At 39.5% G+C, this 21637-nt stretch overlaps 1 protein-coding gene across 1 annotated transcript in view; it reads right to left on the bottom strand.

The window, feature by feature from the left end:
* The window catches only part of OPN5 (opsin 5), a 44232-nt gene that overhangs the window by 20373 nt on the left and 2222 nt on the right, over positions 1-21637 (bottom strand). Inside the window, exons 2-4 of the mRNA XM_050789020.1 lie at positions 19289-19408; positions 13995-14165; positions 10400-10734 (exon numbers count right to left, since the gene is read on the bottom strand). Of these exons, the coding sequence (XP_050644977.1) occupies positions 10400-10734; positions 13995-14165; positions 19289-19408 (626 nt within the window). The remainder of the gene's footprint in view (positions 1-10399; positions 10735-13994; positions 14166-19288; positions 19409-21637) is intronic.

Below are 21637 nucleotides of genomic sequence, written 5' to 3'. Positions count from 1 at the left end.
CGGTCTACTTGGCCTATGGAACAGCCTGTCTATGGGGTGTGTTTGCCCTGGAAACCCACCTCTGTGGGGTGTATAAGAATGAAACATGGAAAATCTGCCCTAAAGTCTCAGGTTCTAAAGTTCCACCCAAGAATTTCAGAACTTATCTCTGCACATTAACTGCAGCATGCACACACAAAAACCCTTAATAATATAAATTTTGCTCCATTTTGCAAATAGAGAATCTGAATCCCCAGGAAATGAATCAGGTGAGCCCAGATCTGCTGCATGACCTGCAACCTTGCTTTCAGTTCTTGGCCAAACTGTCACCTGTGCTTAACAGTTAACCTGTCAAGTTCCAGTGTACACATGCAGCTCTCCCATTGGACTTGCTTTTCTATCTTTCTACAAAGCTTACCCAGAAGAAATTTTTATTTGGTTATGTCTGTGTGACTTTTGCTTGTAAATGGAATGGATGCCTCAAGGCTCACAGTGAGGGCCTTCTTTTTCTAAATCCCCAAATAAACACTGACTATAGAAATAAAGCTTGCTTTAGCAGATGTCTAGGGACTTAACATAGCTCCATCTTTGCTTCTTTGGTGAGTCATATGATGAGTTCACAGTATCCCAAAAGCTGTTTTCTGTGTTGCTGCCAAAGTCATTGACAAAAAATAGATTAGCACTTAGTCCATAATATTTTCTACATTTTACGTGTTTTCTACTTTTAGAAGTGTGTGCAATTGGGGAACAGGAAAGACTTAAAACATTTGCATTATGTTATCCTTCTTAAAAGGACATAGAAGAATTAAATATACTGCAGTTTTACAAACACATAGCAAATGAATCACTGTGGTTTTTCTGGGATTAGAATAAATCTAAATACTTTAAATTGAAAGACTTAGAAATTGAGTTTAAAGCCGAAAGAGGGATAAAAGGCTAGATCTAAAAAGTACTACGCAATGTTATTTATGTTTCTGAAGTGAATACAAAGTTAATATAAGGGACATTCACTTTCTATAACATTTTCATTTTAAAATATACTCCACAAAATATTAAACATTTAAATGTAAAAACTATTTCAAGATATAGGCCACGAAAGTTTTCAAAACTTTCATGTTACACTCCATTTTTGTCAACACTTTCTACTCAGCTTGGAATACATTTAATCTTTTCATCAGTCTGTTTTTGACTTTCCTCAATTCTAAATGTGTCTTAATTTTTATTTTCTAAAATCTCTATTCCAGATATTATTAAGCCAGTTCTAACACAGGCTCCTGTACCCATCAACTTTTTCTAAGTTGTTTATTTTTTTTAATTACTTCACTTTTATCACTGCCTTTTTGGGTCACTGGAAAAGCAGTAAGACTTCAAATCCTAAATTAGACAATTTTTGTGGGTGGAAATTCACAGGGTACGTGTTTAGCTTCTACAAAAGAATCACACATCTGCAACCCAGTTCATTTTAAGTACATCATGCTGTAGAGGACCAAGGGATATAGCCAGTTTCTAGCACCAATTCAAGCTGGTATTGTGTCACAAAAGCAGTGTTGTCCGTAATTGCTCAATTCCAATTAATTAACCAATTAAAGCAATAATAGAATAATGTGGTTGAAAGTAAATTCTCCAAGGCTATGCCTCTGGGTCTAATACATCTGAAGCATTCCAGCAGGTAAGGTTTCTAAGAAGGAGTTTCCCTCCTTTCAATGTGCTGAGGCAGTGTGGAATAGTGGGAAGAGTCATTGGCATGGAGATACTCTGAGTAACTCCGTGATACTAGTCGTGGTTCAGCCCCACTGACCAGTGTGAGTGGGGCAGAATCGCTGATTTTCTAGGAACAACTATTTCAGAGGGGGTGCCCAGCTCCTCTCTCCAGGCTCCTTTGCTCAGATGCAAATAAGACTTCAGCTAACACTTGAAGCTGCATACTACCTGGAATAATAAAATAGATGAGAGGAAGATATAGAATTGATGTGAAAGTAAGGTTGAAAAAGAGGGCCAAAGAGATGAAGTAAGTTCCCCGTCAATAACAAGATTGAATCGCATTACAGAACCAATTAGACTGGGGATAGCAAAGATATTTCAGTGGCTAGAGTGAGATAATGTTCCCAGGAGAGATCACCTCTATGCATTAGGGAACAGGAAGAATGTGCATCCTGTCTGCTTCAGGAGACAGCGCAATTGACGGGAGCATGCGGGTGACAAGATTTTGTTTTTCTAGCTTGGGTCTAGCTAGCAAGTATATGGATTTGATTCCAACCAGTAAGAAAATAATATTAAAAGACAGTAATTCCCGTTATGGGACTACTACCTTCCCTGTATAAGAGCCACCTGTCACTGAGTGACTCTACCAGTGACAAGCAGGAAGGGAGGGATCTTGACAACTGTGACCTACCTTCTTTGGTTCCTTCTCAAACACACACAAATAAGAGTGGTGACACTCACTTAGCTTTCACATTACCTTTTAAGAAATTAAGTAATTTGACAGCTTTGAGTGTGTCTAGTTGGAATTTCTTCCTTCTTTCTATTTTATCCACAGAATGATAATGAAGGTCAACCATCCTAAACCTTCCTCCATAAACTTGTAAAGAAAAAATTTCTGACATCTTTGGTGTACCTTCCATCTGTGAATCCTGGTTGTGATCTAAGCAATAAACATGAATTCATACTTCAAAAAAAATCAAGAAAAGAAAAACAAGAATTTCACACTTCCCAATTGCAATTTTCTCGAATCTTAAAATACCACTACTCTATAAACAAGCAAAAACTGCAACTGAAAAGAGAGGCGGCAAATTAGGTCATGTCACTCTATGCATCTGTGTTTTGGGGTTTTGGTCCAAAACTGAACACAATATTTCCTGACTAGGCAGTGGCTGGCTTAAAGAACAGAAAATAACTTACAAGTATCTGGTTCAACAAAACAGGAGAGATTTCACTATTGGTTATAGATGGCCCAAAACCCTTGAAGTGAGGATATGCGGCTTGGAGAGGAACAAATACTCAAGTTGGAAGGCCATGTGGTTTTAGTAACAATAGCTATTGCCAAAGACCTTTAAACAATTGAACAAATCTAGTCATTTTCATAGACACATGGAGTTTAGAAGGTAACTGAGATATCATTTCATTCTCTTCCTCTACTTTCTTTCACAGATGAGAAAACTAACGCCCAGGAAGATTAAATGATTTGCTCTAGGTTTAATTCATCAAGACGCTGAGTTGCAAGCAACAGAAATTGACTATGGGTGAGTGAGGCAGAAAATACATTTATTTAAATGATACTGGTTAACATAAAGTAACACTGGGAAACTGCAGTTTCTACTGAGATCAAGCAGAGAGAAATGCTACCCAAAGCTGTGACAGAACTGGTTCTGATGCAGAAACCACTGCTGCTGTGGCCATGGCCTCAGGAAAGAATTCCCTGCCCCTAGAGGCCATATCATTACTTCCTGGGACACATTGAGGGCTGGTGCCCAAGTCCATAGCTGTAGGGGAATTCTGGGAAATGAGTGGCTGATCTTTTCAGCATCTTTTAAATTAAGAGGCACAATGCTTCTCCTCCCACTCTAAGCAAGGAACAACATGTTGGAAATTCCTCAGACACAGAAGTCTTTCAGCCTCTGGCAGGCAAAATAAAAAACACACATTGACTATGTAACACCTCTCAAGGAGCTAGTGGCAAAATTGGAATTGACCCCTAGTTTAAACCTTTTTCATGATTATATTGCTCTGAACTAATCCTTCCTTCCTTCAACAAATATATATTAAGCCCTTACCATGTATAGGTCATTGTATTAGGTCCTGGGGACACAAAGAGAACAAAAAAACATGGCTGTTACCCTCTCAGGGCTCATCAAGTAGTGGTAACAAAGGAAAAAAAAAAAAGGAAATGAAGGAATAATCCTCAAATAAGTATGAAATTGTAAATTAATTAAAAATTGTGACATGTGCCAAGAAGACAATGTAAAGGCTGCAATGAAACATTTTAATAGGAGGATCTGAATTCAACTTTTGGAAATGCTTCTCTGGGAAGTGACATTTAAGCTAAGAACAGAGGGATGTAATTAATTAATTGGTGTGGGTTTTCTTTAAAGCAATATAGTTCAACTTTCCCACAAACTGCCTTAGAGTCCACACAGGGGGTCTTCTGAATCTGACCCCTCAATGATAAATAGCATTTGACGAGCTATAAAAGGGAGGAGTCGTTTAAGGGAAATGGAGCTTTAAGAGTTTTAGACGGATTTCACAGTCAATGTAAAAGAGCACAGTGAAGAAAAATGCCCTGTCAGGTATAAAAGAAACAGAGGCACTCAAGCCAGGGTTCAAGGGACCTCTTAACATTCATCAAGGTAATTAGATTAACTTCGTTTATTCAATTATGTATTTATTCAAGCGATCCTGATTAAACAGTTAGCAGGTGCCAGGCTATAGGGTCCAGTGGCAAACAGGACCCCCAGCACTTTCCTTTGCCTCACTTACTATCTTACAAAAGAGAGTTATAAACATGTGATTCAGTAAAATATGACCAGTGTCACCAAAGATAACATGCCAACTGCTCTGATGGCTCATACATAGCAGGTAGACTTTAACCAGCCAGGGAGAATCAGAAGGGCTTCCTGGTATAAATAAGGGGCACTAAGAGAAATTCAGGTGCCCAGGGGATCTGTATAATAACTGTAGACCTGTAACATTGTAAATGATGGATGTGTGTTAAATGAATTACTATGAAGTACCAACACGTATGGCATAATAATATTTGGAAAAACTAATTCATGCTTCTGGGATTGTCTTCCTGTCATTGTACTGAAACTGTCTTTGCAAAAATTTTATCAGTAAGAAAAATTGTAACAGTGAACTGAGCTGTTCTAACACCCCCATCTTGACTTTCCCTTAATTATTCCTGGGTTTGGGGCCAGGCTGACTTTGAGGGACATTTAGGCTCAAGTTTAAATGATAACAGGCCTTTCCCCAAACTCAAGCACTTTTGAAAAGCTAATGGGAGGCTGTCAAACTGGTGGAAATGAGAGGAGACTGAGTTCTGCTAAAGTGCAGACATAAATGATTGTCAGTCATTATTCTGGAGGTTATAAGATATGCAACTTCCCCAATTACTCCTGCAAATAACATCACTATTGTAGAACCTATGGCCTTTTGAGATATCTTTTCAGGTTTTTTGCATGTCTGACACTCATAGCTACACCTGGACCCCAAGGCTCCTGTGGCCCCACCTGGGCAGACTCAGCTCAAGAGGACAGCTTTGACCCCCTATAATTTCATCCCCAACCCAACCAGTCAGCAACAAGCACCCATTGCAGAGCAATCCCCACTCCTTCACCCAAACAGCCTTTGAGATACCCCTCACTTACAAGCTTAGGATGAGATTGATTTGGGTACTAACTCCATTTCCCATCTGGCATGACTGGCCTAATGTCTATTAAACTCTTTATTGCAATGCCGTGGTCTTTCTTTGTGCAGCAGGTAGGAAGAACCCCTCAGGCAGTGACTCTACCATTTCCCTTATTTAATCAGCAACAAGAGTGTTCACTGCATTGTGTGAAGATTTTTATAAGCAAAAGTACCCAAAGAAGTAAAACCTTCATTTCTCAGCTTCTGAGTTTTAAAATAGAAATTTGAAACTCACAGGAGAAAAAATAATTGAGAAAAAGGGTTTTGAGTGTAGGGAAAAAAAGTGACTTTAAGTATCCACAATCAGAGGCTTAAAGGACTCAGGGCATTAAGATTACTGTGTGAAAAATTTAGAGGATGTACATGGAAATAAGAGCCAGTTTTCCCACTCCCAAATAGGTACAGGGCCTACACCCCAAAGGCAAGTGGGGACATCAGAGGAGTTGGTAACCAACCCGGAGAAGGTGTCCTGAACCTACCCCACTGAGCTGAACACCAAGGGCTGGGATTGGGGCTGGAAGAACAATAGCCAAGGGTCGGGGATGGGGATGGAAGAACAACAGAATTCTCAGGGATGTGAAAGCAGAAAACATGTGTCTCACTTCCCAAGGTCCCAGCCAAGACCCAAGAGGCACCTGAGGGGCTTCAGCGGAAGGGTGGGGAAGTAGCTTACAGTGCTGATGAGCCTAAAGATGCTTATAGTTGGAACAATGAAGATGCAAAGTGACCCATGAAAACTGTAACTAAGACCGCAAGGAACCCTAAATATCACAGCAATGTCAGAGTCAATGAATGACAACACCCAGACCAGGAGTCCCCTACCCATTAGCACTGACATTGTGAAAACCTTCCTGAAACTTTTAGGTAATCCTGGGAAGAGGAGAGAAATTACTGATTTGACAGAATTTATACTGATTGTCCAATAAGAAATCAGTTTTACAAGGTCAAATGCAGGCATAGAAATGAGATTATGCTGAGTCATCGAAATATAAAGATAATCATATCTATATCTGTGTGTGTGTGTGTGTGTGTGTGTGTGTGTATATGTGTGTGTGTATATATATATATATATATATATATTTCACACCTCTGTTTGTAGCCTGTGAAATTTCAGGCTGCTACAAAAGTCTAGCAAAACCATTGATTTTTAAAATTAATTAGAAGAAAGCTACAAAGTAGAGAAAGGCTTGCAGAGAGAATGCCAACTTTCAGCTTCACGAGATCAGACCCTCAGAATACTGGCCCCAGTAATAACCCAGCTAGAAATAATTAGAGTACACAGAAAAGTAAGTGATTTTGATCTCAGAATCCCGGAAGGTAACCTTTAAGTAATCAGCTTTTAGAACAGGCTGTTCTGAAGATCAGAAGCACCAAGTGAGCAAGCAAATTGACAATCCTGAGCAGTAGCTAAATGAGCAAAAAGGTTGCTAAGGCTATGGAAGGGTCCAGTATAAGGTGGTTTCTACTTATTTTTTTTACTCAGTAGGAAAAATCAAGGTCAAAATTGAGTAGTAGTTAAAAATAGTTTAAATTTAGTACTGAAGATGTCACAGTAGTTATGTTTGTTTCTCAATTGGGTTAAATTTTGTCTTACATTTTCTGTACAAATATTAATAATTAGAAACATTTTGTGTTTATGTTATTTTAAGATAGGTTTATATAATGTGTACATAAATAAATGAAATATAGACACATTAATATATTACATATTATGTGATATGTCATTAAGTATATAAATTAAAAGAATATACATATATACATAACAAAATTATACATATGTATTCCTATACTTCATTTAACATTTCTTTGGTTAACCTTGTCTAGAGTGAGCCTAACTATTTGATCTACCCAGTCCAAGTCAAGCAGAATAACACAATAAATCAAATTAAATGGTGTACGTGCTGAGCTATACCTCATATGTATAATGAGTTCCAAAAACATTGACTCACATGTATAATGAGTTCTAGAAGCACTGACTGGTCTAAACATTGACTAGGTTCATTTTTCAATATGGGTTGAATTTTAGCTTAAATTTTCTGCACAAATATTAATAATTAGAGATGTTTTGTATTTAGGTTATTTTAATACAGGTTTATATAAACAAAATATAGACACATTCTTAATATAGTATTACATATCATGTGCTATAATATCACTTAGTATATAAATTAAAAGAATATACATATATACATAACAAAATTACACATATGTATTCCTACACTTTGTTTAACATTTTGTTTAACCTGGTCTAGGGCGAGCCTATTTGATCTACCTAGTCCAAGTCAAGCAGAATAATAACAAATCAAATTAAATGTATATGCTGAGCTATACCTCATATGTAGAATGAGTTCCAGAAGCATTGACTAGACAAACTGCTCACTCCTCAAGAATACACAAGAGAACAAGATGCTAGAATGTGAGAGGGTCAAGTTGAGCAGTTCAACTGACAGGAGAGATGATTTATTGAGCAAGGTCAACAAAGTGTCAAGGCCAATGACATAATAGGGGATGGCAAACAGAGAGGTGAGTGGGATGGCAAAAAGAAAGCACATTCTCAGACATTGCAGCAACTGTATGCTACGTCAAACTACAGGGCAACAAAGTAAACTTCAATGTCACATACCAGTGTGATGAATGTCCACACATCGTTTCCTGGGCACACTTCCATAAACTATTGAAAAGCAAAATTTTCATCATTGGTACAATTGCCCAGTTTCCCAAATAGTACCTGATACAAAGTAGGATTTGCATTAAATCTAATTCAACTTTAACTGGGATTGATTTATTTAAATTTCTTTTTTGAAAGTTGCAGATAAGAGCTAAAGGGAGAGCTAGAAATGAAGAACCTAACTCGTAATGCTTCATTTTGTGAAAATATTTTCCTACTTTATAGCCAATTATAAGACAGAAGAACATCATGCTTCCTGAATCTGCATTTTTGTCCAAGAACTGTTCTATTATTAAGCTATCAGTATAGATTTAGAGTGATGAAAACGTCCCTTAAAGCTTCCTCTACTCAGCATGTAGACTTTGCGCATAACAGTCAACTGGAGCCATCAGGAATCTAGCTCACAATATGTGATATGGTTTGGCTGATCTCCCACCCAAATCTCATCTTGAATTATAGCTCCCATAATTCTCATGTGTCATGGGAGGGACCTAGTGAGAGGTAATTGAATCATAGGGGCAGGACTTTCCCATACTATTCTCATGATAGTGAATAAGTCTCACAAGATCTGATGGTTCTATAAAAGGGAGTTCCCCTGCACACGCTCTCTTGCCTGCCACCATGTAAGACATGACTTTGCTCTTCATTTGCCTTCTGCCATGTTTGCTAGGCCTCCCCAGCCATGTGGAACTGTGAGTCAATTAAATCTCTTTCCTTTATAAATTATCCCATCTTGGGTACATCTTTATTAGCAGTGTGAGAGCAGACTAATGCAATATGCAACCAAGAGATCTTTGCATAACTCCAAAAATTCTGCAATTTGGAGAGAGGCATATTACTAGAACCAAGGCTCTGATTTACTAAAAAACCATCTCTTATCTGGAGGGAACTGTGTTTCTCTGGGTCCCTGAGACCAGTGGTCTCCAAAGTGAATGTGAGAACACTTGAGGGTAGGATAGCAATCAACATGATTGATTGGGATACAGGAAGAAGTAATTATAACTTCAATCTACCTTTATTTTTATCTTTAAAATAGAAGACAAAAATTGGGGGGTTAAATAAGAGGGTGCTAATATTTAATACAAAGCTTGATGGTATTACCTGTATGTCATTTAATATTGAGGGCATGTGTTGCAAAATAATTTTTCAGTATGGGGCAAAAAATCATGAACATGTGAGGACCACTGCTTTAGACTTTACCGGTAATTCCTAACAGTCATAAGGAAAAAGGAGAAACCACGGTTGCTTTAACACCTTCTCTGCACCAGATGACAGAATAATATGCTTTATCTCTTTGAATTCCCACCATAACCCAATGAGACAGATATCACTATTCCTGTTACAGAAGTGAGGAAATAGAGATTCAAGAAAGCTAAATATCTAGCTCTAGGTCACAAACCTGGCAGGTACTGGTGATGGGATTAAACTCTAGTCTTGTTCTTTTCCTTACTCCACAATATCTAAAGAACTGCCGCCTCTGAAACTATCATTTACCAAGGTACTCAAGCCTGCAGAAACTGCTCGTGTTCTTAACACAAGCTTCCCATGGGAAAGCACACGTGGTAAACTCTTACACTATAAATAATTCAGGTGGTAGAATGTCCCTAATGATGTCCCAAAGTCCATGCAACACAGTAAATACTGTGAGGCATTATATGACTCGTAAAAGTTATCCTTATTACTGAAATAATGAATATGAATCCATAGTACCCTATTTAGTAGAGAAGATAAGCCCTCAATGGATGGGTTATACAAATTTGGTAGATATTAAAAGTGTGTGTGTGTGTGTGTGTGTGTGTGTGTGTATGAGAGAGAGAGAGAGAAGAGAGAAGTGGGGAAATAGAGACAGAAAGAGGAGAGAGATACCACAAAGAAAGGCTTAGCCAATCATCAACAAAGTTCAGAATTATGTAAAGAATAGAGATTCTAAGTTCTCTCAGTCTCCAACGTTCCCTATCCATTTTTTTTTCTTTTCTTTTCTTTTTTTTTTTTTTTTTTGAGACGGAGTCTCGCTCTGTCGCCCAGGCTGGAGTGAGTGGCACGATCTCGGCTCACTGCAAGCTCCGCCTCCCGGGTTAACGCCATTCTCCTGCCTCAGCCTCCCGAGTAGCTGGGACTACAGGCGCCCGCCCCCTCACCCGGCTAGTTTTTTGTATTTTTAGTAGAGACGGGGTTTCACCGTGTTAGCCAGGATGGTCTCGATCTCCTGACCTCGTGATCCGCCAGCCTCGGCCTCCCAAAGTGCTGGGATTACAGGCGTGAGCCACCGCGCCCGGCCTGTTCCCTACCCTTTTTACCCTATGAAGTTGTAAGTGGTCAGAAAACACGTGTGTAAAATATTAGTGCAGTTACCTTTGTCAGTTTCATTTCCAGAACATGACTGCTGTGGATCCGACTGTCGAAATGAGCTACTTCTTTGGAAGAGGACTTAACCTTGGCAATGATCTTTACGTAGGAGAACACGATCACAGCCGTTGGGAGCAAGAGGCAGAAGAAGAGGATGTTCAGGATGAAAACCTGGCCCCCTACCGAGGCCTGGGCCAGCCACCAGTCCAGGGTGCACGAGGTTCCGAAGGGCTCAGGTGCGTAGTCCCCCAGACCTACCAAGGGCATGGTGGTCCAGAAGGAAGCATAGGCCCAGATGGCTGCCAGGCAGATGTAGGCGTGCTTTCTTTTCAGCCAAACCCCTGGAGGCGGAAGAAAAGCATTACCCGGATGTAATCTGCCCTACACCCAGATACCTCCCCTCGATATGTCAAATTCCACCTCCAAAGATTTATTCCATTGATTTCTGGGAGACCTGGGCAGATAACTGAAGCCTGAGGGAGAGTGGAATAAACGGAAAAAAGTTCCAGAGCTTGGGCCTTTCTCCAGGAGAACACAATTGGAAGGTTTTCTCTAGGCATCTGGGAGCTTTGGGAGGGAGAAGTGACAACAGCTGGGAAAAGGGACAGGAAAGAGATGAGAGGATGCTGAAGACAATGGAGGCCCTTGAGAAAACATCTCGGAAAGGGTGTGTTAGTGGATCATCCAGGGAAAATCCTTCTGGGAGGTGAGGAATCACAGAACATGGCTTGTGTCTTTAAAATGCCCTTCCTCCTAACAGCTTTTGTGTTGCTAGTCTCATCTGGCTTCCTAAGAACTTGTGGAAGGGGCTTGGTGGCTCGTGATCATTACACAAATGGTTTGAGATTACAGTGCTTGACTGTGTTTAGTAATTTGTGGAGCAGGTTTGGAATCTTCAAACATCATTCACACAACAATCGCACTCACACAGCCACAGCGGGAGAGGCAGAGAATCTAGGTAGGTTGCATCATGTTCTGCAAAGTAATTCTGTGAAGATATTTTCAGGAAGACAAAAAATGAGCTCCGTTTTTCAGCACTAGTTTCTGTTAACCAAAAGAGAATTCCAAGCGGAGGAAATAGTGCAGTCATCTAAGAAAAGCTGTAAAGCACTAGTGATCATTTTCAGAGTTCAACACAACCACCAAAGACAGATCGGCCTGATTAAGTGCAGCAGCCTCCACAAGAAATTACCTTCACACCTCACTCATCAGCTCAAACGAAGAGGGCCGGGAAAGTGACTCTTTACTGCCTAGGTTTTGTGTCAGCAGAGAAGAAATATCAAAATATATTCAATAAAAGCTAAATGCTTACTTCAATATAGACTGAGAGCCTGCCTCTGCTTAGTGCAATGTGAGGTTTGGAAAGTCAGTAAGGCCTAATTCTTCTGTGTCTAGTCTTTGACTGACCTTGTGCATGCAAGACTATGTTGCATATGGGTTAAATAAAATAATGTAAGGGGCCTGCTTTGCAGACTAGAAGGTGCTACATTAACGTGAAAGTTTTACTCCTGTGTAAGTATATCTCATTTAGCGCTAACAAGAAATATAACACATTGTTTCTATACTCTGTTGTCTCCATTTTTTTTCAAATATGTGGCATTTTGTGTCATGAAATGCAAATTTCATGCCCAACCAGATAGGGGTAGCAATCATGTAGCCACATTATAACTCAGCTCTTGCTTCTCCACTAAAACCAATGAAACATTGGCACAGGTAATCACATATATTCATGGGAATGTGCATAGGCATACGTATAAGCATTTATGGTTAGGGTTACTTGTGAGGTGTTTTATACTTACATTCCAGTATGGTGAAAGGCTGTCAAGTACAGGAGGGAGTAGATTAGTAGATTGGTTCTGTGTTGCTCCAGAAGTCAGAACTAGGACCAATGGGTGGAGGTTACTGGGAGGCAGTTTTGTCTTAATATAAGGAATAACATTGTAACAATGAGAGCAGACCAATCAGAGAATGGGCTGCCTTGTGCAGTAGTAAGCTCCCCGTCACTGGTCACTGGAATTATTCGAGAAGAGGCCAAGTGGTCGTCTCTCAGGGATGCCTTAAAACAGTTTACCACGTTACATGGGAGAAAAGTCTACACGTCCCCAAGCGACCTTCTAATTCCAACATTCTGGGACGCTGTGTGGAGGGTTTAATAGTGCATCAGATTAAATGATGAAACCACACTACTGAGGTTCAACCTTAGAAGAAGCTGGAAAACATACACAGTTCCCACACATGGAGTTACGGCCTGCAATGATCCTGGGAGTGGGCGGCATCATCTCTTTAACTGACAAAGCCTAAACTCAAGAAAATATTTAAAAACAGAGGTATCAGGGTTTAGTATTCCTCAAACACTCTCAGGAAGTTTAACTATTTTGCCTTCTTATCTATAAAATCGACAGTTAAATCTAAAATCTCTTTGGTATGAGCAAAAATAAGTCTATAGAAAGAATTAGAGGTTGACGTCACACAGAATATGTATAGTTGTATATTTTATATCTTACTGGAAATTTGGATTCAAGCTATTTCTATTGGAAGTTTTAAATGTTTAAAAAAGGAGATGTAAATTAAAAAAAAAAAAAAAAAAAAAGTAGTGCTGGATGATGAAGAGGATGGCTCACAAGCTCCCACCTCCCACCCACCCAAGAAGGGATTGTTTGGAGTCTGGGGAATGTAATCTATAACAATATAAAGGGAAATTCTACCACATTGACAGTGTCGGGTCAACTTGATTTTTCCCATCTCAGTCTCCAGGCCCTGCTCTGACACCACAGTCTGTCGCCCGTCACAACCACTCTAATCGACAGATTGACAATCAAAGCAGCTTTATCCAGAGGAAGCCTGTACTATTCCTTGGTTTGTGCCTGGTTCTCAATATTAAACTTAAAGGCCCAAATGCAGTTCTCTCAGGTTTAATAAATTCCGAGAGCTCCAAGAAACAAAAGTACTAGAAATTATTTTTAACCTGTAGAATGGTCTAATCATTAAAAAACATATATTTAGGCCCTGGAAACTTATATTCTGCTGATTCACCAATTCTTATAATCACTCATCTTTCTACCAACCAACGCCACAAAAAAAAATATGTTGAGGGATATTTCTACATGTGTGTCCTTGCATGCAGAAACAGCTACATGACTCTAACTTGGAGGTGAACTTTCTGGAATTCCTTATCTCTGAAATTACAGGGAGCGTGAGTCCTAAGGGAGAATCTTAAACAGCTTTTCTTACAATTACACTTACTAGGTGGGGAATGAGCTAAACCTCTTGGACTTAACACCCTTTCGATGCACTTTATTTCTTTTGTTTGCATGTAAAACATGATAGAAGCTTACACGCTCTACAAGAAAATGATACTTTTTTAAAGCATTGTAACCAAACACCAGACATTACTATAAAATACGTATTAAAAGAAGTCTACTTTGACATCGGTTAAAATCCTTAAACATGTCAGAACAAGATGATAGGCTATAAATAGAAATATTCTTGATCTCTGAGGTTATTCATAATCTTTGTTTATTACCTGCATAAAACATGTACAGTTCTAACACTCAATCCACCTAGCTTTAACTGTCAGGGAATGAGAAACCTGCCAACTTACCATAAGATAAATAGCAGATTTTCAAATATCGATCCAGGCTGACAGCAGTCATGGTGATAAGGCTTCCACAGCCAAAGAAAAATCCAGCCCATCCATACCAGCGGCAGCCAATCCAGCCAAACACCCAGCGGTGGCAGAAGCAAGAGATGATGGTGAACGGCTTGCCTACAACTAGAGCACCAGGTGACTTGTCAACAGAGGTTCCTCTGGTTACTATTTCCCCGCCTACCTCAACTCACCTGAACCTCCTCCCCTAAAGCACAGGGCACATGTGAACACACACACACACCCGTTCCTAGATTAATAAAAGTCCAGCAGTTATCTATGAATAAACTCAGTTTGGAGCTACCCAGAGAGGACTTTCAGTCATCCCAATAGCCAAAGATAGTGAAAGGATATAGAAGGAAAACTTTTAAGTATTACTTTTGAAAAAACTGTCTCAAAGAGACCTGGTTTCAGGAGTTACAGACATGATACTAGTAGCCAGGGACAATGATCTTGTCACTTTTAACATTTTATTGCAGTCCTTCATTCGAAAGGTATAGAGAAAGGGGCAACATATAAAACCTCTGAGAGAAAATACCCTCTTCAAGCACAACTTTTCTATTCTACAGAAGTTCTTTCTCACACTAGTCTGTTCAGATTTTTTCTTTTTACCAGAAATAGGCGTTAAGTTTTATTAAATGCTTTTTCTGCATCTACTGAGGTGATCATAACTTTTTTTCTCATTGAATCGGTTAATGCTGGTTATTAATAGATTTGTTTTTGAAACATACTTACGTTCCCGGGACCAATGCAACTTTTCTTAATAATAAAACTCCCAGAAAATTATCTCAGTGAATAGAGGAAAGAAGAGATGGAGAAAGAGAAAATGAAGAAAAAGAAGAGAAAGACAAAAAAAATATGCAAAATGGTGATTTCCATCCACCTCATCTTCCTCCAAGTGGGACATTTTAGAACCTGCATAAGGCATGAGATTCCTTATAATGAAAAGGGGAATTTGGTTTCTGTTTTCTTTTGGCAGCTGCATCCTTCTAGGAGGAATATGGTTTCTAACACCCCAAGATAACCTTGTACTTTAGGAGTTAAGTGTCTGTGAATGGGGTTTGGGAGGGGAAAGAGAGAGGTTCTCTATCAGAGAAAGCCTTAATTAGAGAAGCAGGGAACTAACTGCTGTGAATATAGAAAAGGGGGAGGTTTAACAGCACTCTGGAGAATAAAGATTCTAAAGAGCACTGGAGAAAGAAGGTGTGAGTTCCAGACACATTTTAAAGAATGATGTGGACAACTTTCTCTGAAATGTGAATTTGTCCTTTTATTTATTTAAAAAATAGAACATATTTAGTCTTTTACTATTTCCTTGTTATTATCAATGAATAAAGAGTGCTTAAGAAACCCCAGAAAGTTGAATATTCACAGGGAAGCAATAGGATGCGGGGAGGTGAAGTAGGGAGAATAATTATATAGCCCAGCAATTTTCATGTGTATTCCTGCCTAGACCCCAGAGGATTCATGGAGCTCTTCTACAAGAGAGTGAGAGAGGGAGAAAGAGAGAGAGTGGAGAGTACCCTGAAGGGGAAGTAGGTAGGTCATTTAGGGAAAGAAATATTAAGCAGCCAAGGCTCCATGCTCCACCTTCTGTCAATCAGGAAAGATAATTTTTTTCACCCGTTTTATATATTCAGCTTCTAAGTCATCTTTTTCAAAGAAAAAAATTCACTGTTTTAAAAAAATTGTTTAGAAATTTTATTTAAAAATCCTTTGTGTTGAGGTTAGAACCAGATTTCCACATTTCCTTCTGTTTCAGTTCTTTCTTTCTTCTTCTGTTATGTCTTATTCAAATATGGTATAGCTATTTCAGTAAATGTGAGGTCCAAGCTGTTTACAACCAGATCCAGATTTCCAAGATTTAAACTATTTATTCCTTGGGCCTCCATTAGAATTTTTTTTTTTTTTTTTTTTTTTTTTTACTTTCTAGAAAGCATTCTTCTACTTTTACATAATACCCTGTAGCCCTCCCTATTCAGTTATTGTATTCAGTCCCCCAAATAAAAAAATAAATAAAATGTGCTGAGGAAGCTCCTCAAACCTCTAACTGGACTACATCACAAAAGAAGGTTCCCTAACCTCAATGCTTTAGGAAAGCTAAGTAACTGATCTTCACAGCCTCCAGGTGCTAACACCCAGCCCTCCCAGGTGTATTACTCTATGGTATACAAAAGTTTTCAGGAGTTCCTGTTCAGTCAATCAACACAAATGTACCGAGTGCCTTCTGCAAGCTGGACACACATCTCCTCTAGTTGTCTAGACGGCTAGTGCCACCTTTCAGCTTGCGAGACTGGGTGCCCTCATATGAGAGCCTCCTAATTCCAGTAAGTCCACAAGGAAATGGAGTGTAAAATAACTATTTGGGTTTGTGGTTTTTTTTCCATTCAACAACTAATTTTTCAATGCCTAATGTTTAAGAAACACAGAGCAAGGTGCTAGAGGACAAAGTGGACATCAAGACTGACAAGTTTATTTTCTAACAGGAAAAGCAGACACACTCAAAAAAACCTAAATTTGTAACATAAGATGTGGTATGACAGAACGGTAGGTAGTGATTAGTACAGCGAAGGAAAATAAAGCAGAGAAGGCAGGTAGACGGAAATCATTGTTTTACGTAGAGACATTAGGGAAGACTTCTCTGAGATGTGACATTTAGGTAGATACCTAAATCGGTGGGAAAGAAGTCAAACAAACTTCTGGAGGGAAAGGATTAGAGGCAGAGGAAACAGCAAACTAAAAGCCTTGAGGTGGGTGCTAAAGGCAGCAAAAAGGCAAGTGAACGTGACAGAATGGAGTAAAATTACATCTGTTGTGCCTGGGATCCTGATTAGCAAAAGCGATTTCAGGCTTCCTTCTTCAGTAGAGCTTTGGATTAACCTTTGGGGTGTCATCTAGAATGTCTCTCTCTCTTCCACTTAATAGAATGTTTCCGGAACCCAGTTGCACATTAGCGTTGCTGGAGGGGTTGTTTTGCTTTGCTTTGAAATATCAGCATCCAGGGTTCCATCCCTCCCCACAAACCTCCCAATATTGTCACTTATCTGGAGCGAGTTCAGGCATTTTAACACCTCTTCCCCTCCCCAGGTTATCCTAATATAACACGACTTTCTCCTAAGAGGTTAGCCTAATATAACACGTGTATATAATATGCACGACTGGGAGCCCTTGATATTTAGTCAACAAGTATTAGTTGCATAGATGCCATACATCTGGCCTCTAGGAGGTGCTTATAATGGAATATAGCTGAGCAAGAAAAAAATAAAGCAGGCAAAGTTTTAAGGTTTATTGGAAGGGAAAATGTATTATAGATGCTCAGAAGTTGAAAAAATGATCTGGGTTAGAGAAAGCTGTTATATGAAAGAAAATGGTTTCTGGTGAATTACTCTGAAGACATAAGCAGAGTAATGAGGTGGTTTGTGCCATTCTAGAGCCGACTTGCTTGGCTGAAAGCATGTTTCAATGCATCAGGCCAATTAAGGACATTTTTATTCAAGCCTAGTCTAATTCAGCAATGAGCCTGCTATTATTCGCCGATGAAGGAGGTAGCTGGAATGACAGGTTTCATTCAGGCATGTTAAACCCAATACCAGGTAGAGCACCAGAGGGGCCCGCGGGGCGAGCTGGCCGGGAAAGCTACCGTTCCTGTTGCGACACTGCCATCGCGTGGCAACGAGTGAAAATGGCAGCCATTATGCAGCCTCACAAATCCCCTGGGGTTCGTCCTGATTGTTTTCACAACACCAGGCATGTCGTGTTCTTCTTAATGTGAATGTGCATTCATCATAAGGGTTCATAATGTTTATGCAGGTCCATACTCAGTAAAGCCTTCCCAGATAACCCAGACCATGGAAACTCTGAGTGAGCACACATCTGCTATGTGCTAAACTGTGACTCAGAACGCGGAGGATTAGTATTGAGCGTTGTTTTTAGAGATCGGCAGAAAAATCCACTTATTAAGACAAAAACAAATATCAGAAAACTCTTTTTTTAAATTAAGGTCTCGCTTTTTCACCCAGGCTGGAGTGCAGTGGTACTATCATAGCTCACTGCAGCCTTGAACTCCTGAACTTCATCAAGTCCCAGCTATTTTTTGTTCATTTGTTTTCTGTAGTTTTACCCAATACCCAGACTTCAAGGATAAATTTGTTTTGTAGAGATGAAGTCCCACTACATTGCCCAGGCTGATCTTGAACTCCTGGCCTCAAACTTGATACCCAACTCAGCCTCCCAAAGCTTTGGGATTACAGGTGCAAGCCACTGTGCCCAGCCAGAAAACATTTTTTAAAGAAGGCTTTTGATGGGAAACTACTAACAAGTTTCTAATGGTAAGAGGAGCTGCTGTATACTGTTCAAACAGATTACCCGACTCTAATGACCTAAAACCAGAAGATAAAAGCAGGTGTTGGGATTCAAGGACAGATTAGAGTCCATCTAAGCAACTCTGAAGTTGTATAGAAGAAGGTGAAGAATGATTTACTTAAAATGGTTTGTATTTTTAAAAGTGAATTATGGTGAAGGAGAAATCTTATTCCAACTCCTCTTTGCCGTGTGTTATTAGAGAAGTGAAAAAGAAGCCAGTGGTTCTCAATTTTAGCCACACATTAACATACCTGTAGATTCTCATTTTAAATATCCTGATGCCCAGGTAACATTCTCAACCACCTAATTCAGAACTTCCCCAGATGATATTTTGTGAGTTGCGTTTGAGGACCACTGAACCAGAAGCTTGCTATGCTTCAGATGTGTCACTAAGTCATGATTACATATATCATCAGCAGGGCACTCCTTTCCTCTTCTTATATTCACCTCTCAGCTGTCTTCAACTGTCATTTACCCTTCAAGATTCCTGTTGATGTTTATTTTAATCAGACTTCCATAAGGGTTGAAGAGGTGTAAAGAAGCTTAAAATATTGACCCGGGACTTGCCTCCTGATTTCTGATTTCTGAATCATTTAGCCCACTACACTTTGAGACATCTGAGGTATCATGTATTATTTCAAATTGTGCCTTCAGCATCTAACATGCCTGACACACAGAAAAGACTCAATAAATATTAAATGAATCATCTTGTCAACCGGACAGCACCCCATTGATTTACCACAAAAGTCTGAAAGATGATTTGTGAAGCAAAGAGTGGAAGGAGATAAGAAGGGAAGAGATGTCAGGGGGTGACGTCTGAGATGGTGAGTACTTTAGAATGGGGCATAGTTTAAACCCACAAAGAAAAAACAGCATGGTTGTGTTACCTGAAATCCCCAGATCACAGACAGCTAAATTGATAGTCATTATTTCAGCGGGTCTCAGCTTCTTCTTTCGTCTAGAAGACATATAAAGGACATACCCATTTCCAAATGTAGACAGAATCCCTACAAGGAAAAATAAAAATTCCCATCGTTAACACTAGGATTTAGAGTTCACTCAGATATGAAACACTTCTCAACTTCAAAAATGGACACCATAGATTTAGAGGGTAGTGAGAGGACTCTAAATAAAAAAATCTAAATTAAGAAGATGAAATAAAAAGCATGAGTTGTGAGTGACAGGCCAATGGGGCAGGAGTCAGGGATTATAAGACTGAACTTACCCAGAAAAAGGCATCGCTAACTTCCCCGCGAGGCTCAGGAAAGTGTGGGAGTCCCAATGGTCAGTTCTTGTCCTGGCCCCCAGGGGTGGAGTACTTTCCTCAGCCATTTTTATAGATTATTGGCTTTATAGAACTCCCTCCCTCTGATCAGTAGGGTTAAACCCTTAGCTCTTGATAAATTCTGAAGATGAAGCCAACCAAAGAAGGTGCCTTCAACATCACTGTGAACTCCTAAGGGAGCGCCAGTGTTCAGGAGAGGCAGAGGCCAGGTATGGCTGGCGTAACTCCCTTCAAGAAAATGGACATCTCCCAGAGAAGCCCCAGGACTTTTGCCTCTTTGGGAGACATGGACACTGAGTGTCTGGCAGATAGGACAGCCTTCAGCTGCTACTGGACTAGACATCAAGGGTAAGTGGGTGACAATCGAGAACCTGGGCACTGTCCCTCCCACCAAGGGGAGAGAAAGTGACCCTCAACCCACCGAACCTACCAACAATGCCAGAAGTGTGTTCCCACTTTTTTCATATCCTTTTATTAATGACTAATTGCCTTTGGCATTACAATGAAACTGTTCGAAAGTTCTTACACACCCAGTTTAAATCCAAAAAGACCCAATCCCTACTGACTTTATTTAAGAAAAGAATACACCTACTTCCATAGCTTAACATGTAGAGTAGATTTTCTTCAGGAATTCTTGCTTCATAGTGTAGCTGTGTATAAATGAGAATCTGGTACAGCTGCCTTTAGTAGTAAGGAATAAGGAGAGTATTAACAGGAGAAACCCAGAGTTTTCTGTTTTAATTTCTACTTCTCCACCACCATTCATTTTGGGGGCAAAGAAAGAAATGTGTGATTCAGCTGATGGTGTGAAACCACCAGGAACTAACTGCATTGTGCTCTTAGGAAATTCTGACTCCCTGGAGTCAGCACTGCCTAATGGTCCATTAAAACCTCTTTAGCTTTCATAGAGCAGAAGAAGAGAAAAGTAAAAGAGATTACGGAGTTCCAGAGCAAACCAACTATAATGAAACTTAGGGCTCACTCAAGGAAACCAGCTAGGAAAGCAAAATGAGAAAACGTGGCCTGAAAAATTATAAACTTAATGCCACCTACTTTGTATCCAAAAAGAGTGAAAACAAGTATCCATTTTCATTTGATACCCAAGGCTCATTGAAACACCTTTTATCTGTCTACGTCTCTTTTGAAAATATTTGTTTTCTTACTTTTCCTTCCTTACATTTTCTTTACTGACCTTGCTTCATAAGGTTTTACCCAGTGCCCAAAGCATTATCAAAAAATAGTCACCTCTCTATTCATTACATGTAAATTATTCTGACAAGCAGTATGTTATAGATAAGTGTCAGGAGAAAGCAAATTTATTCTTAATATTAGTGAAAAGACAACCAGATTAAGAAGACAAAGACCCAAGTAGGGACACTTTTAGATGATAAAATCCTATCTCATTTATGGATATAAAAATGTCATATATATTAACTATTAATAAACTTAGTATTTACGATAATAGTAAAAGTGTGGACGGTAGAAAATGGGTTTGTAATTTATGTCTCCTGTATTTCAAACTTAGATTTATATTGTTGTATTTCAATTGTCTCTTAAGACTTCTAGTATTTAACAAAGCCCACCAAGAATGTTTATTCCACTCTGGCCCCTTAAAAGCAATCTGGACACACACATGTTGGCTAGGCGCGGTAGCTCACGCCTGTAATCCCAACATTTTGGGAAGCTGAGGGGGGCAGATCACTTGAAGCCAGGAGTTCGAGACCAGCCTGGCCAACATAGCAAAACCCGTCTCTACTAAAAAAATACAAAAATTAGCCAAACATGGTGGTGCGCACCTGTAGCCCCAGCTACTCAGGAGGCTGAGGCATGAGAATCACTTGAACTTGGGAGGTGGGGGTTACAGTGAGCTGAGATCATACCACTGCACTCCAGCCTAGGTGACAAAGTAAGACTCTATCTCGAAAAAAAAAAAAAAGGAATCTTGTCACAT

Source organism: Macaca thibetana, chromosome 4 (genome assembly GCF_024542745.1).
Source record: "Macaca thibetana thibetana isolate TM-01 chromosome 4, ASM2454274v1, whole genome shotgun sequence".
In the NCBI taxonomy this organism is placed as follows: Eukaryota; Metazoa; Chordata; class Mammalia; order Primates; family Cercopithecidae; genus Macaca; species Macaca thibetana.
This window is presented reverse-complemented; position numbering and strand designations above follow the sequence as displayed.